General features: G+C 43.2%; 1 protein-coding gene across 1 annotated transcript in view; it reads left to right on the top strand.

The window, feature by feature from the left end:
- Window positions 1-5,551: 5,551 nt before the first annotated feature.
- Window positions 5,552-14,447, top strand: part of ENPEP (glutamyl aminopeptidase) — a 61,361-nt gene continuing 52,465 nt past the window's right edge. Inside the window, exon 1 of the mRNA XM_060278507.1 lies at window positions 5,552-6,588. Within this exon, the coding sequence (XP_060134490.1) occupies window positions 5,936-6,588 (653 nt within the window). The 5' untranslated portion in view covers window positions 5,552-5,935. The remainder of the gene's footprint in view (window positions 6,589-14,447) is intronic.

A 14,447-nucleotide genomic window follows, 5' to 3' on the forward strand; every position in this document is an offset into this window, starting at 1 on the left:
TCCAATCACCATGTCCCTGCGGAAGCCGGGCAATAGCTGTGGCAGAAGCGTGAGGCGTGGAGGCTCCCTGGAGGAGGCTCGGTCTGACTTTCTCCTCCTTTCAGCGCCCCTGCCCTGCTTCGTCTTGCGAAGTTTTCTATGGCATGGCCATAGAAAACTTCATCTTGCGAGTCTGCCAAAAAATCGCAAAGCGGTTTCGTCTTGCAATTTTTTTGTGCCGCGAGGCGTTCATCTAGCGAGGTACCACTGTATGTTGTCAGCTATGTTGTCAGCAATATGCTGATGACACACAGCTCTACTTCTCCTTTACACTACAAATGTGCTGGACCATTTTCTTGCCTTGGAAATGGATTGGATGAAGGCTAACAGTCCAGATAAGACTGAGGCACTGTGGGCAGTTCCCTAGATTGGATGGGTGGGAAGTGGCCTGCTCTCAATGGGGTTACACCAGTGGTGTAGCAAGGGGGGGCGATGGGGGTGGGTCGCCCCAGGTGCCACCCTGGAGGGGGTGACACTTGGAGCCCCCCCACTGGGAAACATTTTTTTCTGTTGCATGAGATTTTTCAACTGTTCTTATATGTTCTTTCAATGCTGATTTCATATCTGAAGTCAGTTTTGTTCTGTAAGCTCTAGAGGTTTTTTTTTTTTTTGCAATTCATGTTTTTCACTTTTCACCAGAGCCAGAGCCGCGTGGGGGGGGGTTTGACAAAATAAATTCCGCACCGGGTACCACCTGGGCTTGCTACGCCTCTGGGTTACACTCCCCCTGAATGAGCAGGTATCCCTTGACATGCGACTGAATTAGTCCTGTGACCACATGATCCCTTCAGACCCAAAATACCAGAAATGGTTGCAGGCTGCTGTGAACTCTTTTCAGGTATAGTTCAGTTTACATAGAATTTCTTACATGTGATCTTATATAGCAGGGGCAAAGTGGAGAAAATAGCTGGTCAGGTCTCATGCATGATCTGGAGTATCGTAATACTAAAGGTTTGTCCAGCTGGCAGCTGCGATTGGTCTCAGTAGGGAACTATCAAGAAAAACTAGGATCATAAAAACACAGCAGTATAAAAAGTAAGCAGCACCACAGGAGGCCAAGTGTGAAGTGTACAGGTGAGACCATGCCCTTCATGGCTGGATCAGGAACCAAGTGAGATGGGGAGAGAAAATAGGGGGAAAACCAACCACCACAGCAGAATGAAGAAGAATGAAGAATACAGGACACCTAGCCTATGCCAGCAAGTATCTATGACTTTCTGGAATAGAAACAATATAAATATAAAATTATGGGCTGCAATTCATTTTTCCTGGCAGCTTCATGAACAACATTGGAACAAAATGCTTCACTGTGGCAACTCAAAACTTCCCAGCTTTTGTAATTTCCCATAATGAAGTCATTTAAATAAAATAAAATAAAGTCATCTGCTTAGTCTGTATTGGCTCCTATGATTTTGAAATTATGGTTCTTTCCCTCATTGCAAAATCATTTCTTTTTCTTCATTCAGATAAATGAAGACTATATTTAGCCATCATGACTATTTTTTAAAAAAAATTCATACAACCTATACTTGAGGCCTTGTTGGTTTACTTGATGTTTGGGTTCAAAGATAAGTAATGGCATTCTACAAATTTGCATGATTTCAGTGACTTATCCTATGAAAATTAGCAAGGCAATAAAAATTGAAGAATGCTAATTAATGATCCACTCTGGCACTCGTCATGGTGCTCTGTGCACCAGAAGCGATTTAGTCATGCTGGCCACATGACCCAGAAAAGCTGTCTGCGGACAAATGCCAGCTCCCTTGCCCTGAAAGCGGAGATGAATGCTGCACCCCATAGTCAAATTCACCTGGACTTAACCATCTGGGGTCCTTTACCTTTTTATTTTAATCAATATATTTATTGAGACTTTTGCTAGAACAAAATAGGACATACCATGGAAGTAACAAAAGGAAAGTCGTAAGACATGACATAGGAAGAAGTGAAGCATTTACATCCTGGTTCACTGAGTTCAGTATTGACACGCATAATGCGTCAGTTTCATATTTCTCTAATTGGGATTACAAGAATGTGAAGAATAACAAAGAGATAAAACAAATTTGTCATGATTTCCTTCATTCCATGCCACACACATTTAAATCTGGGCACAATTCTCCTCTGCTGAGGAGATTAAAAACCAGTCAAACTTGTATGGGAGAATGTGGCTGCTTTTTAATCTCCTCAGCAGAGGCCCTTCTTTCTGTCCCACCAACACCTGAAACACATTTGGCAGGAACTACATGGAGGGCAGGAGTCCAAACTTGGCTCTGCGACTGTGGGTGCCCAGGGCCATGGGTGCCATACAGTGTGCCCTGGCAACAAAATTTGCGGGTGCCCGGCCCCTTCACAGGGAATTTTGTGGGTGCTCGGGCACTCATGGCCCCAGGGAGTTGGCACCTATGATAGAGGGCCTTCTCAGTGGCTTCTCCTAGGCTCTGAAATTCCTTGCTAAGGGAGACACAACAAGTTTTCTAGAGACTGTCCAGTTGGGAGCAAAGACATTCTATTTAGTAAGCACTTTGGCTTTTAGGGTGGTATGTACGACAGAGGATGAGATGGTTGGACAGTGTTCTCAAAGCTACCAATATGAGTCTGACCAAACTGCGGGAGGCAGTGGAAGACAGGAGTGCCTGGCGTGTTCTGGTCCATGGCAGGCCTGGCTCTAGGGGTAGTCTCGGTGGCGTGGGGTGCCAGGGCGCCGGGCCAGTAGGAGGGCGCTGCATGGCAAAGCCGCGTGGAAGCCGTGCTGCGCGCTGCGCCCGCCCACTAGGGCGGGGGCGCCGGAGCGATCTCCGCGCCAGGGCGCCCGGACGCCCAACCTGCTTGAGACAGCCCTGGTCCATGGGGTCATGAAGAGTCGGACATGACTAAACAACTAAACAACAACAAGGAGTCTCAAAGCGGCTAACATTCTCCTTGCCCTTCCTCCCCCACAACAAACACTCTGTGAGGTGAGTGAGTCTGAGAGACTTCAGAGAAGTGTGACTAGCCCAAGGTCACCCAGCAGCTGCATGTGGAGAAGCGGAGACGCGAACCCGGTTCACCAGATTACGAGTCCACCATTCTTAACCACTACACCACACTGGCTCTACTACTACTCCACTAACTGAAATCAATGTTAAAAGCTTGTCATGACTTATGTCCTATTGATTTCAGTGGAAACTTTAGAGGAATTTCAGTAGCAACCACACATGGGGCAAGGAGAAGCCACAACAAATTTGGGAGGATCAGCTTTGTTCATTACAGAATTCCTACCGTGTTTCTCCGAAAATAAGCCATACCCCCAAAATAAGCCATAGTCATAGGCAGTTTAACCTTGTAGGTTAAACTGTACCATACTTAATTTTTTAAAAAAAGACATCCCCTGAAAATAAGCCACAGTGGTTTGGTGTGTTTTTTTGAGGAAAAATAAATATAAGACGGTGTCTTATTTTTGGAGAAACACGGTATATGCAGGGAATTCCCTTGTGGTTGTTTGTGTGAATATTTCATGTAGATCAGTGTGATCTCCACGTGTGCAAATTTTTGTGCTTTGTGACAATCTACCTTTACCTTTTACATTTCTTTTAAATTGGCTTAAGTGCTCCTTTCTGCTGGGCTATGAGAGCAGTCACATTTTTATACAGAAATGGCTTCTCTATGGGAATTTGACAGTGCACAGAACAGCCCTTAGATTCATTTTAATGTCTAATCTGCTATGGCCATGGTGTTATGCAGCCATGGATCATGCCACAATCTTAGGGTTTTCTGACAGCCACCAAAATTGTTGAGCTTCCTTTGGGAAACCTAACCCAAAAATAGTGATTGTAGGCTTTTGGAACTGTTTCCGCTGCTTTTTCCGTCGCGTTGCCATACGCTCAGGTTTCCCCTGATATTTTGCCGATTTGTCAAAATTCCCCGCTGATGCCATTTTTACACCTGAAAACCAGGACATGTCAGGAATTTTTCTGATGTATGGGGCGAGCTTAGCAATCTGTTTGGTGTGTGGGGACAGGAGGGTTATAAATGGTTTGTCCACAGCTTTTCTTTGACCTCTTACCAGCATTGAAGTGATATGCTGCTAAATGTATTCATGGGGGGAGGTGGGGCAGTGAGATTAGTAAAAGTAACAAAAATCTCCAAAGGGTTTTCATTGGTAAAATCAAATGTTTTACCAAACATTTGGTAAAAAAACATTTGGTAAAAATGCTCGGCAGGGGGTTGGACTGGGTGGCCCTTGTGGTCTCTTCCAACTCTATGATTCTATGATCCTATGAAATGTGGAATCCGATTCTATCATATGATAACGGGGAAGTAAATCCCATTGTGTCCAGTCCTATAGACACTTGTGAGTAGCCCTACTGAATTTAACATGATTTACTTCTGAGTAAATATTTAGGAGTGCATTCAGGGGAGTGTGCAAATTCCCCCCATAGGACTGTACATTAAGTCTCATGACTTTTTTTTTGTAAACTTTGCTGCATTAAATGTATATTCTGTACTTGACCGCCTTTGTAATGTTTTATTTTGATTATCTTCAAGATAATATTTTAGTTCCCTCTTAATTGTGTTTCCTTTGAATGTATACTTTATATTTAACTTTATTCTGTAATGTTTTCTTCTGGACTGCTTTATTTGATGTTTTAATGTAGTTTGTAAACTACTTTGAGATTTTTTTTGTTCTTAAGAATATAAAGCAGTGTAGAAATGAAAGAAGTAATAAAAAAATAAATAATAGTTCAGGTTTTGCAAATGCTAGAGAACTCCTCTTTAAAAAAGAATGAAAGAAAGCTTGCAATCTGAGGATTTTTGTTAATCTGGGAAGGGGGCAACTGCCCCCTTGCCTTCCTCAAAGTGGAAGCCTAGGAGTGCACGATAGGAAGTCTAATACAATACCATTTCAAAACTAGATATTACAACATGAGAACTAGCTTACACAGATCATTTTGTGCTATCCATTTCTCCCAGGGTCCTAGTTATCTGTTTACACAAAATGAACTAACCATAAATAGCAAAATTGGGGATGTACATCCACTGCTGATTGCCTGCTTGGTATGCAAAGCAGAAGGGACACTTGAAGATTGCATTTGGCTCTGTACGCACACCAAAAGCCAGTGTTTACAGTCTTGAGCAAAAAGATATTTCTTTTATGGCCAAGTGTTCCTTCTTTAAGCACATGGAATAACAGAACAAAGAGGGAGAGGGGGAATAAAAACTCCATAACTCAGAAAGAGGAAACCCAAACATAATGACACATGCGGGGGTTTTTAAGAGAGGGGGGGAAATAGGGGGGAGAACCATGGCATTTTTTCCTCGCACAAATATCTGAGGTGGAAGTTCAAGGAAATCTTTGCTCATAAAAGACACCAGGGAGGGGAAACCACAGGTAGTGACAAAGGTTGAGGTTTCTGAGCAGTTGCACACACCTCTCAGTCTGTGATCTCTCTTTTGGAAAGCTGCTGACCGAGCCTTGGCATTTGATCATCTCCAACTGCTGATTAACACAGCGCTGTTTTATATTTAACTCTGACCAGAGCAGGAGGAGTTGGGGGTGGGGTTGCAACTGCTTATAAGAAGCGTTTGCAGCAGCTACAATGTTCTTCTGTGTTAATTTCCTCTGTCTCCGCTCTCTAGACAAATCCTTCTTTACCGTTCACTTTCCTACGGATAAACTTTCTTTAAAAAAAAGAAAAAAGAAGTTAACTGAGTTTCTGTAGGAGAGAAGTGGCTGGAGAGTGAGACAGAGAGAACGGAAAAGTAAGTGAGCAAGGGGGTGAGGGAGAGAGAAGAAAGCTATTAAACATAAGCAGAGCTTGCTAAACCAATAGGTGCGCATATATTTTTAAAGGCTACAGCACCGTTGTTTAATCAGCCTTTTTAATGTTGGAAATATAGCTTTGGTCCAGGGGGAGAGGAGATGCAGAGAATGGATATGGACGATAAGTCACCCAAAAGGTACTGCATGAAGAGCAAACATGTGGCCATTATCTGTGGCGTGATAGCTGCTGTAGGTTTAATTTTGGGCCTGGGCCTGGGCCTGGGATTAAAACCGCAGGACTGTCCTTCAGAAGAAAATGGGAAAGTGTCAACTGCATCACCCACTACAGTGTCAACTGCATCACCCACCGCGAGCCCTGCTCCAGGTGAGACAGATCCTTGCCCGGCTGAAAATAATGAAAGTGGAGATTGGAAAAATTTCAGGCTACCCACCTACGTCAGTCCAGTTCATTATGACCTGATACTGAAGCCTGAGATGGAAGCGGATCTGTACGATGGAACAGTCATGATCACCATCCAGTTGGGAAGCCCGACCAGGCACTTGTGGCTTCACCTCCGAGAGACTAAGATTACCAAGATGCCCTTGCTCATGAAATCATCCGGCCAGTCAATTACCCTAAAGCATTGCTTCGAGTACAAACCACAGGAATATGTGGTGGTAGAGGCAGAAGAAGAGCTGGCTCCCACCAGTGGAAATGACACCTATTTACTGACCATGATGTTCCAAGGCCGTTTAAATGGATCCCTGGTTGGCTTTTATAGAACAACCTACGTGGAAGATGGAAAAAACAAGTAAATCTCTCTTTTTTTCAACATATTTCTGCTATTAATTTTTGCTGCAAGTTTCTCTCTGTCTCTGTCTCCCTTCTGCTCTCTCTAATCTTCCTTTTTCTCAACTTATACTGCATATTTTCAAATGAATTTAGTGAATATTAAAAAAGATGGCAATTGGATGGTTGTCAGGTAGATGATTTATAATGTCATTCCGAATTTTGTGGAGAGTGTTTACCTTTGCTTACCATTTCAACCCATATATACAGAATTCAATGTGCATTTAAATGTTGTAAGACAATGAAGACTTAAGTTCTCTCTAAGTTAATGGACCAAAATCTTTTCCTGATCAGTCTAATTTAAATACGTCTAACGTGGTACCTCAGTTTACAAACACAATTGGTTCCGGAAGTCTGTACTTAACCTGAAGCGTACTTAACCTGAAGCGAAATTTCCCATTGAAAGTAATGGAAAGTGGATTAATCCGTTCCAGATGGTCCGTGGAGTACTTAAACTGAAGCGTACTTAACCTGAAGCGAATTTTCCCATTGAAAGTAATGGAAAGTGGATTAATCTGTTCCGGACGGGTCCATGGAGTACTCAACCTGAAGCGTACTTAATTCTAGGTATGAGTGTAATTGGTTCTGAAAGTCCGTACTTAACCTAAAGCGTACTTAACCTGAAGTGAACTTTCCCATTGAAAGTAATGGAAAGTGGATTAATCTGTTCCAGACAGGTCCGTGGAGTACTTAAACTGAAAATACTCAAACCGAGGCATACTTAAATCGAGGTATGACTGTATTTGAAAGTTGTAAGGATAGTTCATTGTATTTTTCCTATAAATTTCTGCCTTATGTTTACAGAAAGGTGCTCAAAAGAACTCTGAAAAAAAGCAAAAAGGCTCTCTTTTTATTGCCTGCAAAATATCTGCAGGGACGGGCCATAGATCAGGAGTTGAGCACCATCAGCTTTTCGTAGAGAAGATATCAGATTCCACTCTCAATGTCTCTAGGTAGGGGTAGGAGAGACTCCTTTCTGAAATCCTGGAGAGTCTGTCAGTGTAGACAATAGTCCGCTAGATGCATTCAGTATGTGGCAGCTGTCTATGTTCCATATGCCTGTCTTCATGCACACGGAAGCTCATACCAATGGCAAACTTGGTTGGTCTCTAAGGTGCTACTGGAAGGAATTCTTTTTATTTTACGTATAATGGATTGGCAGCAATATGCATTGCTGCATGCTGAAATCCATCAGAGGCTGGATGGGTGGCATCTTGGCTGCTGCTTCCCATCCTCATTACTGCAGCAACTTCAAGAGGGCAGTTAACTTCTGAGGCAGGATTGGTGTTTTCAGCTGGACTCGGCTGCAGCAATAGAGCCCTGTCAGATCTGATTCAAAGCTCATCTAGTCCATCATCCCGTGGACAGTGGCCAAGCAGATGCTTATGGGAAACTCTGAAACAGAACTTGAGTGTGACAGCACTCCTCCTGCTTAGTACTCCTTGGCAACTGGTATTCAGAGGCATGCTGTCTCTGGTATCATAAGTAGGACACCACAGTCATGGCTAAAAGCCATTGTTAGCCTTATCCTCCATGAATTTGTCCAATCACCTTTTAAAGCTGACTGAGTTAGTGACCATTGTCACCTCCGGCGGTAACAAACCCCTTAGTTTAGCTAAGTAAAGAACTATTTCCTTTCAAGAGTCCAACATTCAGCTTCATCGGATGACCCTGGGTTCTAGAATGATGGAAAACTTCTATCCACTTCTAACACACTACATAATTTTATATGTTGTTGTTTAGTCGTTTAGTCGTGTCCGACTCTTCGTGACCCCCTGGACCATAGCACGCCAGGCACTCCTGTCTTGCACTGCCTCCCGCAGTTTGGTCAAACTCATGTTCGTAGCTTCGAGAACACTGTCCAACCATCTTGTCCTCTGTCGTCCCCTTCTCCTAGTGCCCTCAATCTTTCCCAACATCAGGGTCTTTTCCAAGGATTCTTCTCTTCTCATGAGGTGGCCAAAGTATTGGAGCCTCAGCTTCACGATCTGTCCTTCCAGGGAGCACTCAGGGCTGATTTCCTTAAGAATAGATAGGTTTGATCTTCTAGCAGTCCATGGGACTCTCAAGAGTCTCCTCCAGCACCATAATTCAAAAGCATCAATATAATTTTATATACTGTACCTCTATCCTGTCCAGCAATTACCCGCCTAAATGGAAACATGCAAACTGTTGTAACGGTTACTCACAGGGGAGCTCAAGCCCCTTGATCATTTTGGATGTGCTTTTCTGAACTACATGTGCTTAAAGTTAGAACCTGTGTTCCACATCGACTTCCTTCTGTGCTGACAATGGGACCAGTATATTGAATTGAGTGTGTAGTTCCTACTTCGTTTCACTGCCTGTTATTGAATCTCCTGGCCACATAGCCTAGTCCGGAATCGCATCTGTTAGACATTCTACATTCATTTTTTCTCTATAGCAAATGTATCCAGTTCAGGCCATTAAAAATATTAGCACCTCCTTCATGGTAGGTGATCTCAGGTCCAGGACCCTAATATGGCCCACCAGCCCTCTCAGTTTGGCCCTTGGAACTCTTCTCTTGATCCTGCTTTGCATTCTGAGTGCCTGGCTGAAATTTATCACTGAACTTTGATAATGCTTTTCGCTTGTCTGAATGCAGGACAGGGGGGAGTATGTGAGCGTGTGTAAAAATTAGCTTATGGCCTTCAGAAGCTTACTGTTAAAAGAATGTGCCTCTCGGGCTGAACAATTTGAATTTTGTGGGGAAGGGATGCTGCTCAGAGGAGGAGCATTTGCTATGCATACCAGAAGGTACTAGGGCTGGGTGATATCAGCTTTTCAACAACGTGATGTATCACCAGCCAAACATTGGGATATAGCATAGCTGTCAACCCTCCCTTTTTTGCAGGAAACTCCCTTATTCCAAGCCACAGCTGTCAACCTTCCCTTTTTTTTTTTTGCTGGAATTTCCCTTATTCCAGCGCCGTTTCCCGCTGCTATCCTGGATTGTTAGATATACCATAGACCAGGCATCCCCAAACTGCGGCCCTCCAGATGTTTTGGCCTACAACTCCCATGATCCCTAGCTAACAGGACCAGTGGTTGGGGAAGATGGGAAAAGTAGTCCAAAATATCTGGAGGGCCGAAGTTTGGGGGTGCCTGCCGTAGACTGTCCCCGGGACAGGTGAGGCTGCTGATCCCTTATTTTCAATTCTGAAAGTTGACAGCTATAGGATATAGTGATACATCACGATGTTGAAAAATGGAGGAAGGAACAAGCTGCATTGAGCCTGGTGCCACGAGGCACAGGGGTGAAACCGCCTCAGCTCCCTCCTCTGCCAGTGCCCAGGCAACAAGGGAGGAACAAGCTCCATTGGCCATGGCACCTTGCAGGTTCCTCCATGTGCTGGCCACTGGTAACGGAGGGAGTCACCAGCACCTGGGGTGTCGAGGGGAAAAACAAGTTGCATCGGCTCTAGCATCTTGTGTCTCATTCCTCCCTCAGTTTGAGGGCCAAAGTGTGATGGTGCACCATCGTGCTCTGGCCTTCAAACTGGTCCTGTGTGAAATATCAATACTAGAAGGTACTAGCTTCAATTGCTGGCATCTCCAGGCAGGACTGGGAGAGGCTCTTGTCTAAAACCCTGGAGAGGGTAGAAGTAAAAGTAAAAGGTAAAAGAAGGTAAAAGTAAAAAGGTAAAGGACTCCTAGACGGTTAAGTCCAGTCAGAGGCAACTATGGGGTTGTGGTGCTCATCTCACTTTCAGGCCGAGGGAGCCAGTGTTTGTCCACAAACAGCTTTCCAGGTCATGTGGCCAGCATGACTAAACCGCTTCTGGTGCAACGGAACACCATGACAGAAACCAGAATGTGTGGAAACACCGTTTACCTTCCCGCCAGAGCGGTACCTATTTATCTACTTAGTGCTTTCGAACTGCTAGGTTGGCAGGAGCTAGGACAGAGCAACGGGAGCCCACGCCGTTGTGGGGATTCGAACCACCGACCTTCCGATCAGCAAGTCCTAGGCTGAGTGGTTTAGACCACAGCACCACCCACGTCCCAAAATATCTCTAAGCGGTGTACAGTGGTACCTCGGTTTATGAACACAATTGGTTCTGGAAGTCTGTTCATAAACTGAAGCGAACTTTCCCATTGAAAGTAATAGAAAGCGGATTAATCCGTTCCAGACGGGTCGGCAGAGTACTCAACCTGAAGCGTACTTAACCCGAAGCATGGGTGTACAGTAATTGGTTCCGGAAGTCTGTTCATAAACTGAAGTGTTCATAAACTGAAGCGAACTTTCCCATTGAAAGTAATGGAAAGTGAATTAATCCGTTCCAGATGGGTCCGCGGCGTTTGTAAACCGAAAATTCGTAAACCGAGGTGTTCATAAACCCAGGTTCCAGTGTACAAAGAAGAAGAAGCAACAATAGACAACTGAAACAAAATATTACAAAAATACAGTTACTTATAAAAAATGTTGCATCAATACGAAGTTACTAATGCATAAGGCTGCAATCCTGAACAGACTTTCATAGGAATAAGCCCCAGAGAACACAGGGAGACTGCATGGAATGGCACTGTAAATCTTGAACCCAGCCCCATGCTATATTAAAATCAGAGTAGCATCAGGGTGAATCATTTTGCTAGCCTAAGAACCAGATGTATCTGAGGGAGATTTTGACCTTTACTCCCCCATCTGCTTTGAATATAGGTAGGCAAGCCTGAAGACAGGAGAGTGAGTATGATTGGAGATATTTTTGTTCCCTATTGTCAAAGCCAAAAGTGCACCAACCAGAAACAAAGTCAGGTTTAGGTCTCCATGCCCTTATTTAGGTAGACAAGAGATAAACTGCCTGTTCTGGCCCTCCTTTATACGAGACTCTAATTGATGCTTCAGAATGATGCATCTTGATCATATATTGTAAATTTGGCAGCACCATTTTACTGCCAGAAAAGAAAACGTGTAGACTACAGGCTTGACATTTTCAGTCTTCCCTGAGAACTGTAGTTCTGCGAGAGTTTAGAATATCTAACAGATCATTCTGAATAGAAAAGCAAAATAACTCAGTGACACCAACGTAAGACACCAAGGTCACATCCACATCATCCATGTAAAGCATTCTTGTGTCTACCACTTTAACAGACATGGAGAATCCTGGGAACTGTACTTTTTAAAGGGTGCTGGGAATTGTAGCTCTGTGATTGAAAGGGCTGGCAAGATGGTTCAAATTTCACAATTGATGACTCATTCGTCATCTCTGTGAATTATTTTATTATTCGTTTTCCAATATACCCTCAATAATAGTCAAATTATAACAATAGTAACAATTAATTCCCAAATTATACAATTATCAAAATGCCAATCAACTTCCAATTAATACATTTTAATTAAAGTGGCTTTCCGCATGGTGGACTGGGTGCATTTCCAATCTTATATCACTATGTTCCATACTCTTAATTAACATCAGTTACATTTCAGTTATAATAATGATCCCTTATTCAACAGCTACATAAATAATGATTTTCATTTCTGATGTTATAATATATACATTTATAAAACTTTAAGTGAGAAACTCAAACTATTATCTTTATTCTGCCCTGTATGTGAAAACTGTTCTGTCCATGGAGATTTCTTCTGTCCATATATGGTGTTGTCTCTTTCACTTCCCAGTTGGTGTTTTCTCCCCTCGTGACTTGGGGTGGAACTAAATCTCAAAGTTTCTCAGAGGTCATATCTCTCCATCCCTTGCTTTGATGTCTTGGAACAGGTGACTATCGGCTAGAAACCATTCTGTCTAGTAAAACATTTTGCAGATCTTCATCATTTTCCCCTCAGCCTAGGAAAAGGTGGGCTATTTTTGAACACACTGAAGATTTAATACTCCTTTCTGACTCCCAGAATCTCTGCAGCATTATCACAGCATTATCACAGCCCCCAAATTCTTTTCCTTCCAGCTAAGGATTTATGACCCAATTAAAATCTTAGATTTCATTCCGTCAATATAACAAACAAATCTCAGTTTCTTTTTCCTTGTCTGTTGTTTTTAAACGGAGGTGAGGGGAATTACTCAGTCTTTCCAACGAAGTCATACTTGACCTTCCCCTCCCCCTCCTTTATTCATTTCAGATCACACACAGTTTCCATTTTTACTTGTTAATATAAGTATTACTCCAACGCCCCTTCCTCACTTGTAAAGTTCTTTCTGTCTTGCATTCCAGAGAGGGTTGCCGAATCATAAATATATAAAAGGAACTTAAAAACAAACAAACCATGGCGTCCCTCTCCTTACAATTAGATATTAATGTTTATATATGGGTGGGGTTTTGTTTGTTATCGTGTCACGTATTATTGTGCTTTTTTATGTTAAAAACTGCCCGGGGGTCCTTGAATGAAGGGCAGTATATAATTGTACATTCTATATTTCTGCTCCCCCCCCTCTTTTGTATACTTACCATATCCATGATGTGTATATATATATTTTTTTTAAAAAAAGATGCATACCCATCGAGTTAAAAAGAAGCTTTTAAAGAAACCCTCCAGTTCCCAGGATTATTTGGGGAAATCCATGACTGTTAAAGTGGTATAAGGGTGCTTTAAAAGGATGGTGAACTTTAAAGTAAGAAATGGCAATCAGAATGCGAATTGGCATACCCTGAAACAGAGGTGGATAGACAAAGGGAAGAGAAGATTCAGCAAACAGGGTTGTTGGTTTTTTGAAAGCAGCGTTTATTTTATGTAACAGATGACTGACTCACAGCAAGCACATCTTGAAACACTCCCCATCTGTGTCTTCAGTCAATCTGTCTGCAGAATGCTGAATGTAGATGCCATTCAGGAAAACTAGGTGGGTGGGTGGGTGGGGGGCTACCTATATCAATGGACATTGAATTAATACTCCTTGGCAAATTTCCCTAATCAACCCTCTTACTGACGGGTAACTAGGTCCCAACTTGATACGAGAATTAGCAGGATATAATAGCAGGCAACAGGGACCCAGGTGGCGCTGTGGTTAAACCACTGAGCCTAGGGCTTGCTGATCAGAAGGTCGGAGGTTCAAATCCCTGTGACGGGGTGAGCTCCCGTTGCTCGGTCCCAGCTCCTGCCAACCTAGCAGTTCGAAAGCACGTCAAAGTGCAAGTAGATAAATAGGAACCGCTACAGCGGGAAGGTAAACGGCGTTTCCCTGTGCTGCTCTGGTTTGCCAGAAGCGGCTTTGTCATGCTGGCCACATGACCTGGAAGCTGTACGCCGGCTCCCTCGGCCAATAATGCGAGATGAGCGCGCAACCCCAGAGTCGGTCACGACTGGACCTAATGGTCAGGGGTCCCTTTACCTTTTAATAGCAGGCAACAGCAGCAGAAGACACATCCTTATTTCAAAAGAAATCTGCTGAGGAGGTGGCAGCTATGGATACAAATGATGGAGGTGAAAAACAAGCTAGCCATTCATTGATATCAGTTTTCCCATTGAAATGACTTGAGGAATGTATTTTCAATATCAGTTGAGCTAATTTTTTTCTTCTTCTAATTTGTACTTCAGCTGTGTTCATCCCATATATTTAACGTGCATGGCTTTCCGCAAAGAATACTGGGAACTGTACTACAGAGAGCTACAGTTCCCAGCACCCTTAACAAACTAAAGCTCCCAGGATGATTTGGGGGAAGTAACATGGTTTAACTGTGCTTTAAGTGTGTGTTTAAAGCCAAAATTGGATTGCCTTCTATACTAGGCTGACAATTTCTCTGAAAGTATGTGTTTGGCCAATTTTTTTAAAAAAGGCAATTCATCACAGCTTCGGTCATGTTTTATTTTGGGAACAACAGCTGGAAGCAGTCACAGATGCACGTAAATAT

The sequence above is a fragment of the Zootoca vivipara genome, chromosome 9, assembly GCF_963506605.1.
Source record: "Zootoca vivipara chromosome 9, rZooViv1.1, whole genome shotgun sequence".
In the NCBI taxonomy this organism is placed as follows: domain Eukaryota; kingdom Metazoa; phylum Chordata; class Lepidosauria; order Squamata; family Lacertidae; genus Zootoca; species Zootoca vivipara.